The sequence below is a fragment of the Sus scrofa genome, chromosome 12 (genome assembly GCF_000003025.6).
Source record: "Sus scrofa isolate TJ Tabasco breed Duroc chromosome 12, Sscrofa11.1, whole genome shotgun sequence".
NCBI lineage: Eukaryota > Metazoa > Chordata > Mammalia > Artiodactyla > Suidae > Sus > Sus scrofa.
In genome coordinates this window covers 54,971,876-54,986,812 of record NC_010454.4, presented here as the reverse complement: position 1 = coordinate 54,986,812, position 14,937 = coordinate 54,971,876, and the positions used below count along the sequence as shown (strand labels likewise).

General features: G+C 49.4%; 1 protein-coding gene across 1 annotated transcript in view; it reads left to right on the top strand.

Moving 5' to 3' along the window:
- Positions 12,278-14,937, top strand: part of GAS7 (growth arrest specific 7) — a 222,100-nt gene continuing 219,440 nt past the window's right edge. The window contains exon 1 of the mRNA XM_021067872.1: positions 12,278-13,863. Within this exon, the coding sequence (XP_020923531.1) occupies positions 13,681-13,863 (183 nt within the window). The 5' untranslated portion in view covers positions 12,278-13,680. The remainder of the gene's footprint in view (positions 13,864-14,937) is intronic.

Here is a 14,937-nt window from a genome sequence, read left to right as displayed (position 1 = left end):
CAAATTCCCGATCCACAGAAACTGTGAGATAACAAAATATTTATTATCTCTTCAGCCACTATGTTTTTGCAGGAATCGTTCCATAACTAGTGCACACTTCATCCGTCTCCATCCTGATCCATCTCTTCCTCCTGGCTAACTTCCCTGATTTCTTTACCAAGATACCCACCCCTGCTCCATGCAGCCCTTTAGTCTCATCCTCTGTCTTCAGCTGTGGTTTTCTTTCTAAGGTTCACCCTTCAGTGCAGCCCCCAGGCTTCCTCTCCAATCCCTTGTTCCTGCCTTCCTCCTCCACCTGAAGAAATAGCTCTTTCTCCTTCCTACATCCCCACTCATTTTCCTCTTGATAAACATCATGACAGCAACTGTGGTTGACGATTCTGGCCATTAAAAAAAAAAAAAAAAAAAAAGTCGATTTCTTCATGTATCTCAATAGACCGGGAAATCTCGGGTTTTGTTTGGAGACTGCTGTTGCCTCCTTTGCCCCACCTTCTCAAAGCACAGAAGGGGAAAAGCTCCCACATCCCTTCCTGTGGAGAAGTCCAGGCAGTGTGAAAGGCTCTGTGAATTCTGATTTTTCACAGGGCTTTTACAGTGGCAGAAGGGGGCTGGGGAGCAGTACGCCAGAGTCGTCATGGCAACATGCTCCCTGGTGGGTCCTGGGCTGCACTCCCAGGCATGGGAAGCAGCTCCCAAGTGTGTCTCTCACTATGGGCATCAGAAGGCGAGCTGTCCGGAAAACAGAAGGGCTGAGACAGTGAGGCTTAGCAGGTGTCCTGTCTCAAGAGGCAGACTGCCAGGTGGCAACGTCAGTGAGTCCAGCACTAGAAGAGGTAAGCTTGACCCAGGGCCTAACCAGAGCCCCAGTGGGCAGGTCTCTGCCCCCCTGCACTATGTTTTCTCCCTGATGATATGATCAGTTCTGCGTTGCAGGTGACTCCTGCCTCTGGAAGTAAAAATCACCAAAGTCCGTCATTCACTCTGTCAGTGGGTCCCAAAATCAGCTAGCTGTTCATTGGCAGCTGTGGAGAGCTTGGCAAAATGCTGCTGCCTGGTTTTCACTCCCAGATATTCATTTACTGGGTATGGAATACCACCAGGTCATTAGGACCTGTTAAATCTCCAGGTGATTCTAATATACAGCAAAGGTGGGGAGCCTTGCACTAAGCCAGCGTCTCAGCCAAGTCTAGGCGCAAGAACCAGCGGGACTCAAGAATGCACACCCCGGCCAGGTCCCTCCAACCAAAGCCTCCATAGGTGATCCCGGGTGTCAGAGTTTGTCACAGGCTCCCAGTGATTTCGGTGAACTGTTAGTGTTTCTATCATGAATCAGCAAACATAAGGCAAAGCTTTGTTGAGTGGATGGTCAGCAAGGACTGGGGAGGAATGGGATGGATTACAGGCATCTGTGGGCCTCACACTACCTCTTGGGGGTAGGTCTGGATGGGGGATATTGCAGGGAAACTGTTATCCATATAGACAAAAATGTTAAAATTGTTATTTGTTTAGACCAAAAATGATCTGGCATTGTTATTTTTGTATGGTTCAATCTAATACCAACTCACTAGGAGAAAACTGTTTCAATAGGCTTCTGTAAGAAGGCAGGGGTGGTGGGGGTTCGGGGGGATGGTCGGAGTTCAAGGTTCCAAGTGACCCCACAGGGTTAGCTGCATGCGTTATAGCACCAGCTGGAGTTATCATCCCAGTGTTAATTTCTGATCCCATCCTGTGACCTGCACAGACGTGAACTCCCCATTTCAGCAGCCTTTTGCTCAAGCTTCAAGGCTTGACACCTTGCTCAGGAGTCGAACAGGTTCAGTCTCTGTAAGGAGTTTGTTGCTAGAAGGTGGAACTCGCCATGGCCTAAAGTGTCCAGATCCCCTACCTAACCTGGTAAAGGATCAAAGGCACAGAATCTCTGTTCATTATTACCTTGCTTATTAGGATTGGTTAATTATGTTTTTTTTTGTTGTTGTTGTTTTTTGTTTTGCCATGCCCACAGCCTGCTAAAATTTCCAGGCCAGGGATCAAACCCATGCCACAGCAATGACAATGCCAGGTCCTTAACCCACTAAGGGAACTCCTTAATTTTCTTTATTACTCTTTTTTAGCTTTAGGTTATAAGTCATATGTGCTTATTGTTTTTTGGGTTTTTTTGTTTTGTTTTGTTTTGTTTTTGCTTTTGTCTTTTCAGGGCTGCACCCACGGCATATGGAGGGCCCCAGGCTAGGGGTCTAATCGGAGCTGTAGCCACCGGCCTACACCACAGCGCACGGCAACACCAGATCCAAGCCGCATCTGTGACCTACACCACAGCTCAGGGCTATGCCGGATCCTTAACCCAACCTCATGGTCCCTAGTCGGATTCGTTTCCACTGCGCCACGACGGGAACTCCATATGTGCTTATTGTAACTAATGAAATGATCCCAAGATTTACGAAGAAAGGGTCCCCTCCTCCCACCCTCCCCTCCAATCCCACTGCCTTTCCCTCAAGTGACCAATGCTAATAACTCCTCATTTAACTTTTATTACAAAGTGAATTGTTCCACATAAATGGACTGTCCCTTTTTGCGAACCTGCCTACACTCTTGGTGGGCATGTAAATTGGTGCAGCCACTATGGAAAACAGTGTGGAGGTTCCTTAAAAAGCTAAAAATAGGAATTCCCTTGTGGCTCAGTGGTTTAAGGATCCAGCATTGTCATTGTTGTGGTGTGGGTTCGATCCCTGGCCCAGGAACTTCCGCATGCTGTGGTGCAAGCAAAAACCTAAGATAAAAATAGAGTTATCACATTCCTGTGCATACATCTAGAAAAGATGAAAACTTTAATTCAAAAAGACTCATGCACCCCAATGTTCATTGCAGCAGTATTTACAATAGCCAAGATATAGAAGCAACCTAAGTATCCAGCAACAAATGAATAGATAAGGAAGACATGGCATTTATATATATCTATATATATATATATATATACACATATATATGAAAAAGAATGAAATGATGCCATTTGCAGCTACATGGATGAACGTATAGATTATCATACTATGTGAAATGTCAGATAAAGTCAAATATTATGTGATATCACTTACATGCCGAATCTAAAAAGATAATACAGATCAACTTATTTACAAAACAGAAATGGACTCAGACATAGAAAAAGAACTTATGGTTACCAAGGGGGAAAGGTGGGGGGAGGGATACATCGGGAATATGGGATTAACAGATACACACTGTAGGACTTCAAGGCTTCTCCAAGGAAATAAAACTCAAAAAGCCTCCAGCCAGATAAGAACTGCCAGACCCTTTATCATCCCACCTGTCTCACTATAATTGTTACAATGGTCCTAAGGACCTCTCCACCCCAGCAACTTGGCCTGCTCAGTCCTGCCCCCTACTAGTGAAGGTATGTGGCTCACTCTCCCCTCCTCCCCTAGACCAACCTGGCCTACTCCTTCCAGCCCCCACTAGAAAAGGTATGTAGCCCACTCCTTACCCTGCCCCTAGAGGGGCAACATATGCCCCCGACCAACCAGCAAGGATGGGTATCCAAAGACCCCATCCTCCCCAACCAACCAGTAAGTATTTCAGAAGACCCCATTCTTCCCAGCAATCAGCAGGTCAGCAGGTGTAAGGCAAGACCCTTCCTCACACTCCTTTGTCTTTGGGCTACAAAAACAGACACAACCATGCACCCACAGTTGGCTCTCCCTGATTATCAGGGAGCCAGCCCACTGTGTTACAGTGTCTCTTGCCTCAATAAAATGGTCTTTCCAGAAAATTCTTTTTCCACCCGCATGCAGAGACCACAACACATACTATTATATATAAGATAAAGAACAAATATTTACTGTATAGCACAGGGAACTATATTCAATATCTTATAATAACCTATAATGGAAAAGAATCAGATATATATACATCTTCCCCAACCAACCAGTATTTCAGAAATATATATATATATAGAGAGATAGATATAGATATATATCTGAATCATTCTGTTGTGTACCTGAAACTAACACGATATTGTAAATCCACTATACCCTAATTTAAAACCCCCCCCAAATAGTGTCCCTTTACTTGCACGCACATGGAATAACTTGAGGTAGTTTAAGCACTGTGGATGAAGGCAGCCACAGATTGGGTCCCCGCCCCAAACTCATGTTGAAAGCCAGCCCCCAGTGTGATGGTACTAGGAGACGGGACCTTTGGGAGGTGCGTGGGTCATGAGGATGGAGCCCCGTGAACGGGATTAGTGCTCTTACACACAGAGCTGGTTTGTCCCTCCTGCTGTGAGGACACAGTGAGAAAACAGTCCTCCGTGAACAAAGAAGCTTGTCCTCGCCAGACACTGGGTTTGCGGACGCCTTGATCTTGAACCTTAGCCTCCAGAAGTGTGAGAAATAAATTTCTGTTTATAAGCCCCCCGGTATAGCAGGTTCTGATGGACTTCAGACAAATGGACTAATGAACAAAGATCATTCCCAAAGGTTGTTACATGGTGCCCTGACTTCTACAACGGGAGGGCTCAGGGCCATTGTCACTCGGACGTGACTTTGTATTTGAGAACGTTTCACAGTTCACGAGCTGCCTTTCAATGTTTTGCCGACTTTGGTTACTCCAACGGGCCTGTGGGATAAGAAGCGCAGACACCTTTGTCTCTGTTGCACAGATGTGGGTGGGAAGGGCAGGGTCCAGGGCTGGATCCCCACGGTCTGCTCTTCAAGCTTAGCTCAGGGTCTGCTTACTCAGCCCCACCTCCACGGTGCTGCTGTGCGTGTCAATGCACGTCCATCACCACATCTGAGAAACGCCTCTGGGCTGAGACACTTTTTCTTTCCTTGCTTCTTTTTCAGTGATTCTCCCAGATCCTTCTCCCCACCAGCATCAACTGTCAGCTGGCACTTCCTCTGGCTGGCTGTCAAGATACCTTGTCTCATAGACTGTGCACTGAAAAATTAGGTAAGAAAAATAAGTTTAATAGAATTGTCTCAAAACTGAGTGAAGAGACTCTCGCTGAGATTTTGAAGGACTTTCCTAAGAGGCTCGAGAACATATACCTCCTTTTTTTTCATTCTGAAAAATATCAAACATATAAAAAAAGGAGAGAGAATAGAATAATGAGCCCCTGCCCCCACTGAAGTAGCCCAGCTTCAATAATAAAAGCGTGGTATACGTTGCCTTGTTTGTTCAAAATCCCTTTTTGCTCAATTTTCATTGAATTCTGGATTCCTCAGGCATCTGGATATTCCTGTACCATTATCATCAACTTTGAATACCCAGAGAGGCCCCCTGTCAGCCGCTCTTTCATTTCTTAGGGGTCACTCCAGGTGCTGGCATGGGCAGTTTGAAGGGCAGTTTGCTAGAAGGTTCTCAGGAAGCATGTGTCTGCCCCATCTATCTCCAGGCTGCCCTCAGGGTCCACACAGAGTAGTTCTGACCTTCGGGGGACCACAGACAAGCACTGGCCTGGACCAGGAGATCCTGCTAGGGACATTAGTTAGGAAGAATGTAAACCTGTGTTCTATCTCCTCATCAAGGTTATTCTGGAAGGCTCTAGAAGGAATTTTTATTGGTCTAGAGAGTAAATAAGCATGAATTCCACTGGCTTATGACACCAGGCCTGGAAGTTTCCACACACCACTCTGGCTTCACAAATCCCAGATTTGGGTAAAGTTTCTTCCTGTCTGAACCCAGCCCCATTTGCATTTGCTAGAGCTGGACTCTGGACCAAGAACAGTCCCCGGACGGCCTCCTGTGAGCACATCCTTCCTGCTGTCTCCGGAAACAGGCATCCCCCCCACCCCTCCCCAGCTCTCCTACAGATGAGGAAAAGGAGTTTCCGAGAGGTGAAACCACTTACTTGTCCCAGGCGTGCAATTAGTAAGCAAAGACGTTGGGACTCAGATGAGCCTAATAATTTGAGTCTTCATTAATAAACGGAGAGCTAATTATAGTCGTCGAAGAGACTGTTCCTTTTCTGTTGTGATTAATTCCGAATTTATTTTTAGTCTTCAAAAGAACGGGGACTCGCGGTAGGGTTTTGTTCTGAGCCCGAAACGTGCTATTTCTGAGTTTTCCTGGGCCGTCCCCCTTTCCCACGAGGAAGCCAATAACCAGCAGCAAGGTCGTCCATGTGCATTTTTCCAAAACTCAAGATTCTGCAGAGATCTGCGTCCACCTGAGCTACTTGGAGAAGCATTTTCACACCTTGATAAAAGGAGCAGGTTTCCCAGTGAAAACCTTGGCTTGGCCATGCTGTTGGGGAAAGGAATTAAGGTCTGGCTTGTCTTTGGGGGTAAGAGAAGCAGACTAGGATGGTAATCAAAAGCCCATCGTGTGTGTGTGTGTGTGTGTGTGTGTGTGTGTTTCAAAGACAGCAGAGACCAAGAGGGCAGCAGGTCTCATAAAACTCTTAAACTTCTCTTTTAAGCCCAAGTCGAGTGGATTTGTCCAGGCCTTGCATGTTATACTGCCGTCACATTGGAAATGGTTCTTGACCCTGGAGACCAACTGCTTTTTTTTTTGTCTTTTTAGGGCTGCACCCTCCGCATATGGAGGTTCCCGGCTGGGGGTGGAATGGAGGTACATTCCACAGCCACAGCAACTTGGAATGCTAGCCAAGTCTGCGACCTACACCACAGCTCACAGCAACGCCAGATCTTTGACCCACTGGGCAAGGCCAGGGATCGAACCCGAAACCTCATGGTTCCTAGTTGGATCCGTTTCCCCTGCACCACAATGGGAATGTCTCTTCATGCTTCTTTTGCATGAATTTCACGGGGGAAGTGGGGTCTGGCTGGAATCTCCTCTGGCTTCAGAGCCCGGTGGGTGTGGAGGGGGAGAAAGATGGGCTGTCTCTTCCCTCCTCCCTCTCTGTCTCCCACCCCTTTCTTGTCTTGCTTCTATTCTACCCCTTTTCTCTTACTCTCTAGTCCCTGTCTCTCCCACTCCTCACAATGTCGTCCTCTCCTGACTCATCTATTACACCCCCACCTCCCACTTTTTCTGCCTGCCTCTGGCTCTGCTTCCTCTCCCTGGACACTTTTTTAAGTGTTCGTGCGCCTGGCCAAATAGGATGCAAATACAAATCCTTCCTGCTTATAAATGGCAATGTTCTCTGATGGTACCAAGAGGCCCGAAAATGTCTGGCAACTTTGGTGTTAAGGATGATGCTTCTCTAAGTATCCTGTAAGAACTCCAGTAGGAAAATCTGGGCGTTTTATTAAAAACATGGAACCCTGGGTCCTATCGTGATCTGCTAAATCAGGAAAAGGCATCATTTTTTACATGTTGCTTGGGTGGTTCTTATACACACTGATGTTTCGGAATCTTTGGCTGGACCTGTGGCTCAGACTCCAGATGGGAGAAGCCAGGGAGGGGAGGATGGAGCTCTCAATGTTTTCTCCTCCTTGTAGGCCCAACGCCAGGTGTTTCCCAGACTCCAGGAATAGAAGGGGACCCATGTATTTCTTCCAAAGTCATGATTTCAAAATGCTTATTTTCAGCATACCAATGTCCTTTTCCATCCCACTGTCTTTTTTTTTTTTTTTTGTCTTGTCTTTTTAAGGCTACACCCAGGCTAGGGGTCCAATCATAGCGAAAGCTGCCAGCCTACACCACAGCTGACAGACACGCCAGATCCTTAACCCACTGAGGGAGGCCAGGGATCGAACCCGTGTCCTCATGGATACTAGTCAGGCTCTTTTCCACTGAGCCACGATGGGAACTCCTCCTCACCGTCTTCTTAAAGCTGACTCTCGAGATCGCCAATTCCTACAAAATGCACAAAACATCCACTACCATGCAGGGAAGACAATGTTAGCACCTCTAATTGTGTGTAATATATATTTTAATATAACCCTTTTAAAATTTTAATCTTGTGCATTATAAGACACTTATTAGGGGTCCATGTATTTACTTTATAAATAATAGATATACATATATTTGGGAGTTTTACGGATAGAGGCACACAGTCAATAAAGTTTGGAGAATATCGCTGTATAATCAAGATACTATACATTCTTTGAGGTCAGGGTCTATATTTTTTTCTTTAACATGTACTGAAGCACAGCATCCATACAGAAGGTGCACAAGGAAGTACAGAGCCTGGAGAGGAGCCCTGTGGGAGTAGGACCCAGATCAGAAAGTGGGTTAACCAGCATCCCAGACCCCCTCCACACCCGCCTACCCTCCGTCAAATAGCGACATTCCCGACTTCTAGGAATTTTATATAAATGGAATCATGCTATATGTACTCTAAGGGTTTTCCTTTTTCTTTTCTTTTTTTTCTTTTTCTTTTTTTTTTTGGGGGGGGGACAGTGCCAGCATGCGGAAAGTCTCGGGCCAGGAATTGAACCCTCGTTGCAGCAATAACCTGAGCCACAGCAGTGACAACACTGGAGCCACCGGGGAACTCCTCTTTAGTGCATTTTTCTCAACTATACGTCAGTGAGATTCACTTACATGCAGCAATGTTTGTTCATTCTCAGAGTGTAAAGGTTTCCAGTGTATAAATATATCATCATTTATCCACTCCACTGTGGCAGTTTTCAGTTTGGGGCTATTATGAATAGCTAATGCACACTGTATCTGTCTCTTGGTGGACACGTGAACATATCTCCGTGACTCTGTACCTAGGAGGGGCAGGGTGAGGCTGAGCCGCTTTGCTAAGTGTTGCTTTTCCAACAGGCTCTGCTTAGCAGCCTGTGAGGGCTCTAGGTGCCCCAGGGCCTTCCAGTACCTGGTATTTTTCTCTTTTGTTTTTATATTTACCACTCGATGAATGTATATTGTTATTTCCTTTTGATTTTGATTTTGTTTTGTTTTGTCTTGTTTTCCCCTTTTTTAGGGCCACACCCTTGGCATATGGAAGTTCCCAGGCTAGGGGTTGAAACTGAGCTACAGCTGCCAGCCTACACCACAGCCAGGTCCAAACCACATCTGCAACTTAGGCTGCAGCTTGCGGCAATGCTGGATCCTTAAGGCCGGGATCGAACCTGGGATCAAACCCACATCCTCATGGATAGTAATTGGGTTCCTAACCTGCTGGGCCACAATAGGAACTTCCACAGTCCAATTTTAGGACATTGTCGTAACCCTAAAAAGAAACCCCCTGCCCTTTTGCTTACTCCCCATTCCCACTTCTGGCCCCGGGCAACTGCCATCTATTTCCTGTCTCTATAGATTTGTCCTTTCTGGGCACTTTATGTAAATGTATCATAAAATACGTGGCCTTTTGTGTCTGGCTTCTTTCGCTCACGTGATACCTTTGAGGTGCAGCCGTGCTGTAGCACATGTCAACTCCAGTCTTCTCTGGGGCTGAGGGAGTTGGCCGCTGTTTACCACGTCTTCTCTGTTCATCCGTTAATGGGCATGTGGATTATTTCCACTTTTTGGCTGTTAGAAATAGTGCTACTGGGAGTTCCCCTGGTGGTATAGTGGTTAGGACTCGGTGCTTTTACCGGTGCGGCCCCGGGGTCAATCCTGGCCCGGGAACAGAGATCCCACATCAAGTGGACAAACGCCATGGCTGAGCAAAGAAAAGAGAGGAAACAGGGCTGCTATGCATAGTCCCTGCAGATCCCGTGTGGCCGTTTGTCTTCATTTCTCTTAGGTAGATACGTGGAAGTATTGCTGGGTTATGTGGCGAACTTATGTTTAACTTCTGAAGAACTTGAAACCCTTATATTTCTCTGCCATCCATAGGCCGATGATGGAAAGGCACATGAGGCTGTCCTGAGTAGGAAGGAAATATCTGCCAGCACAGAGTCATCACATGCGCAGTGCCGAGGGAAAGCTAAGAAAGGGAGACTAAAGCCTGCTCTTAGGAGTTTACAGTCGAATCCAGATGTTCTAACACATGTGTTTATAGAGCAACTTGGCAATATGGAAAATCTGAATATGACAAAAGTCCGAACAATCCGTGCAAAACGAATTCAGGAAGTACTGAATGCCTGCTTTTTGCCATGTTAGGCCTTAAGAGGCTTAGACACAAATTTAAAACAAACATGTTATTCCTCCCCTGAGTTACTAAGCATCTCATTGGTAAAACCAGACTTAGTTATCAAAGAAGTTAAATAATTAAAGACAAGTTCGAGATAATAATAGAAGATGGGCAGGGACGGGTTGGGGCGGAAGGCAGGGAGGAAAATAGATAAGGGATAAGCGCGTCTTTTTTTTTTTTTTTTTTTTTTTTTTTTTTTTGGTCTTTTTAGGTCACACCCACGGCGTATGGAGGTTCCCAGGCTAGGGTGGAATCAGAGACGTAGCTGGGGCCTACGCCACAGCCACAGCAACATGGGCTGCGACCTCCACCCTAGGTCAAAGGCAACACCAGATCCTTAACCCACTCAGCAAGGCCAGGAACCAAGCCTGCATCCTCATGGATGCTAGCTGGGTTCGTTAAGCGCTGAGCCGTGACAGGAACCCCGAAGCCCATTTTTCTTTCAAGATCTTGTGAGAAAACAGAAACCCAGAGTGTGTTTCTTTAAAATTTTTGCTATTCCAAAGATAGAAGGGTTTCCACTTCTATTGCCCTGAAATATTCGTTCAAAAAGAAGTGTTGGATAAAAATAACTAGGACCGTGGACTAGATAAATAATGACTGCTAATATGAGTCCTTAATGTGCTAGATATTGCTCTAAACAGTTTACATTTTTACTCATTTCATCCTCTTAATAACCCTGTGATAAAATACTACTGTCATCTTCTAATGCTGAGGAAAATGAGACTCAGAGAGGATAAGTAAGTTGCCAAAGGGCACACAGCTAGCAAATGGCAGAACTCAGGTTTGGATACAGGAACTCCAGAGCTTATACATTTAAGCACCTCAAGTCTCCTAACCCAGCTATAGGATTCAGTCTCCAATAACAGTGAAATCACCCACAGGTGTCAGCGGATTGTCTGAGGCTACTTGATTGATAAGAAATCAGGGACAGAGACTTCTATCAAGACTGGCGTTGGGGAGTTCCTGCTGTGGCTCAGCAGTAAGGAACCTGACTAGTATCTATGAAGAATGACGATGTGGGTTCGATACCTGGCATTGATCAGTGGGTTAAGGATCCGGTGCTGCCATGAACTGTGGTCGCAGACGAGGTTTGGATCTTGTGGTGCTGTGGTTGTGTGCTATGGCTGTGGCGCAGGCCAGCAGGTGCAGCTCCGATTGGACCCCCAGCCTGGGAACTTCCGTATGTCACATGTGCAGCCCTAAAATGCAAAAAACAAAACAAAAAAAACCAAAAACAAACCAACCAACCAACCAAACAAAAGACTGATGTTGGGTATCACCAGAGAACACTTTCTTAAGATGCTATTTGTGGATAAGCTACAACCATACACAGATTCCCAGACTCTGTAGGGTGGACTGGAGGAAGGAGTGCTCCATGCACAAGAAGCCAGACTGACCTTCACTGTGGATGGCCGTATGATGGTGGGTGAGTCATACCGTCTAGAGTTTCTACTTGTAAACTGGGGGCAGTGACCACACCAGCTCATGGGAATACAGAATGAAGTGGAAGAAGAAGAACTAAAGGAGTTGAGAGCCATTGTCAATTTGGGTGCTGCAGAACGGTTTGGGAGGGTCATTTGGAACTGAAGTCAATGGGATGATGTGAAGGCTGAGATTTCTCAAGTCCAAACTGGATCAGAGGATTCTGGGTTGTAAGAAGGCTCTGGACCAGCTGTCTAACCTGAACTGGGCCACAAATCAGATATGAAACCTGATGTCAGCCTACAACAGTCACATGTGGCCATGATACAGGGTGTTTTAGTCCCTTTTAAGACTTGACTAGGTCAGTTACTTTTTTAGTGACTGTTTTCTTTAACAGATTTTGCTTTAAGGGACTCTTAGTGGTGACTGTGGTCAAGAGTTTGTTTCCCCAGGATTGTGGACGAGCAAAGGTTTGTGAATTTGCAATCGATGGAATATAATAAACAATCTACACTCGTCAATTTGCCCATAGCCAGAGGCTAGGCTGAGGCTGCTCAAGAGAGATGGCTTCGATGTAGCATTTGGCTCAACAGTGATTCTCAAAGCCATGGTGGGTCTGGGCGTGAGCATTTAAAGTTACTCAGGTGATTCTAATCAGAACCTCTGATTCAAACATATAAAGATGTGCCAGACCTTAGGGCTCTTCGTGGCGCAGCCAGACTGGTTCTTGAAGCGCGAGTAGACAAGCACAGAGAGATGAGGCTGGGGGAGGTGTTGTGGAGGGCTGGAAGTGCACAGGCTGAGAGAGAAGTCGATACTTAACATAAAAGGCAATAGGGAGCCTTGAAAGGTTACTGATCAGGATGTAAGGGTAGGCAGTTAGAAGTATACAGAGATTAAAGGGTCTAGCTCTTTACAGTTTAGGAAATAGAATTTAAGTTTTCCTATAGAGCAGGCGAACAAAGCTTTCCTTTACTTCTGTACCCTCAGTTCAAGGTCAGCTTCTTTCAGCACCCAGGTCCACTGGTCCCAGAAGAGCAGGAGCTTGTCCAAATGAATTTTGTAGATACCTGGCACGTTGAGTGAACCGTGGTAGCCTCCCACTAATGTTTGTTGACTGAGTAAATGAGTGTAGACTCTTCAGTCTGGCCCATCTCGATTTCAGGGAGCTAGTACCCTGGGCCAGCCTCCCCTTTGCATGCAAAACAAAGCGGAAGTTCCGGGGCCAGTAGCGACCAGAGCCACTGCATTGACAACACAAGATTCTTAACCCAATGAGCCACACGGGAACTCCCCCCCTTCTTTTATCTCTAACGACTTGTTTCCAATTCTGCCAACTCGGATTTCGACTCAGTCGCCTCCCCTCTCCGGCCTTCCCGTGTAACGCGCTGCCACCCGGCTTCCCGGTCAAGGCGCCCGGCTTCAAACCAGTCTTTCATCCATTCATTGTCCAGTTTCCGGTGAGTCAAGTTCAACCCCAGGTTCAACCCTTACAGTGTTGGCCACAAACATTCCTCTACAGGCACCTGGGAGGAGACGCCCGCCCACCTCCCGCCGCCAGGCCTACGAAACCAGCAGAGAGGGGCGTTTCTATCCCCGCGGCTTTCTGGGGTGGGGGTGTGAGCAGGGAGACCCCTCCCCAGTGGCCGGCACGCTCAGCGAGAGAGCGCCCGGCCCTCAGCGGGCGTGGCCGCCCTGGCCCAGCCCCCGCCCCGCCCCGCCCCCCCCCGCGCCGAGACAGCCCCCGCCTGGCCGCCCGGCCGCCAGCCCCTTCTCCACGTCCGCCGCCACTCCCTCGCCGCGGAGCCGGGCCGAGGGGGATGCTCCGGGTCCCACCTCCTCGGGGAGCTGCGCATTTCCGCGCGCCAGGGTGGCCCCGGCTCCGGCCGGCCCTCGCGGCGGCCGCCCGCGTTCCGCGTCCCCGGGAAGTTGTCTCCGGAGCCCGCGGCGCCTGGGTCTCCTCCCCCTGAGCCCCGCCCCCCCGCCCCGAGCTGGGAGCTGCGAGCCGCGAGCCGCGAGCCGCCCGGCCCGGGGGCGTCGCCGCTCGCTCTCTGAAGCCAGCGAGTCTCCGCTTCCCTGCGCGGGGCTCGCGTCCCCCGCCTGGCCGGGGACCCCTGAGCACCCCCGAGACGGCGCGCGCCCAGAGCGCGGGAGCCCGGAGCGCCGGGCGCCTGGGACCCCGCGGGGCCGCTGCCCAGCCCGCAGGGCTCGTCAGGGATGCAGGCTGCGCTGTGAGCCCGGGCGCTAAGGCCATGTCCGGCGCCCGCTGCCGGACCCTGTACCCCTTCTCCGGGGAGCGGCACGGCCAGGGGCTGCGCTTCGCCGCGGGCGAGCTCATCACGCTGCTGCAGGTCCCGGACGGCGGCTGGTGGGAAGGCGAGAAGGAGGACGGGCTCCGTGGCTGGTTCCCGGCGAGCTACGTGCAGTTGCTGGAGGTAAGGGGCGAGGGCCCGGGCTGGGAGACCGGCGCGCGCGTATACCTGTTGCCCGCACCGGGGAGGCGGGAGCCGCCCTCGCCTGAAGGACGCCCCGGGGGCTGCCGCTCCGCGCCAGACCCTGAGCCGCGCGCTCCTGGGGGCGGCAGAGGCGGCGGGCGCCCCTCGGTGCGTGGGCAGCGCGGGGCTCGACCTCCGAGCGCCCCCGGTGCCGGGCCCCCGGAGCACATCGCGACCGCCCCGAGGAAGCAAGAACTTGTTGCCAGTGGGAGTTCTGGAGCCGGCGGGCTGGCCGGAGCGTTCCGGCGGTGGCCGGGCCGCCGGAGGGCTGCCGAGTCCCGTAGTCTAGGAAGACGCATGGAGGATCGGGATCGGAAAAGTGGCACCGCTTGGGCCCCAGAGCCCCGAGCCTGCCGACCCGTGGACGGTTGTGCTGCGGCGGGTCAGGCTGCCTGGTCGCCACGGGGCCGCCCACTTAGCGGTCAGCTGAGCCTGGCTGGCCACCAGCCCAAGCCCCGTCAGCAGGCTTGATCCAGAGGTGACGCAGCCCCCCGCCAGCGCCCCCTCCCCTAGTCCAGCTCCCCCCGCCCCCTACCAGGCCAAGGTTCAGAACCCGAAAAGTGGCTTGTCCTGGGGTTCTGGCCTGGCCCCAGAGCTTCACGGGACCTACTGAGCCAAGTCGCCTGGCTGTTTATTGTCTGGGTGACAGTTGGGAGGCCTTGCTGTCCTCTAATCGCTGAGCTTATGGTCACAGTTTGACTGGGATCCGAAGTTTCTCAAGTCCTTTGATGGGGGCAGGGAGGCGATAGTACAGGACGCCCCCTTTAGTGAAAGGCTGCTGACCCCAGGATTGTTGTAAAGACTGTGAACATGCAAATATTCTGGCAAAACACTGTCCAAATCATAGAGATTGAACTGATTAATAATTTAACCCTCGACCTACTTCACAAAGAACAAAGTAGCACATTTTGACTGAAAAATGCTCTGTGCAGCTCAAAAGAGAAAGAAAGATAGGATCGAAATGGTTATGGGTGAGTCTGCCTGAGAAATATTTTGTGGAAAGCTTATCATCAA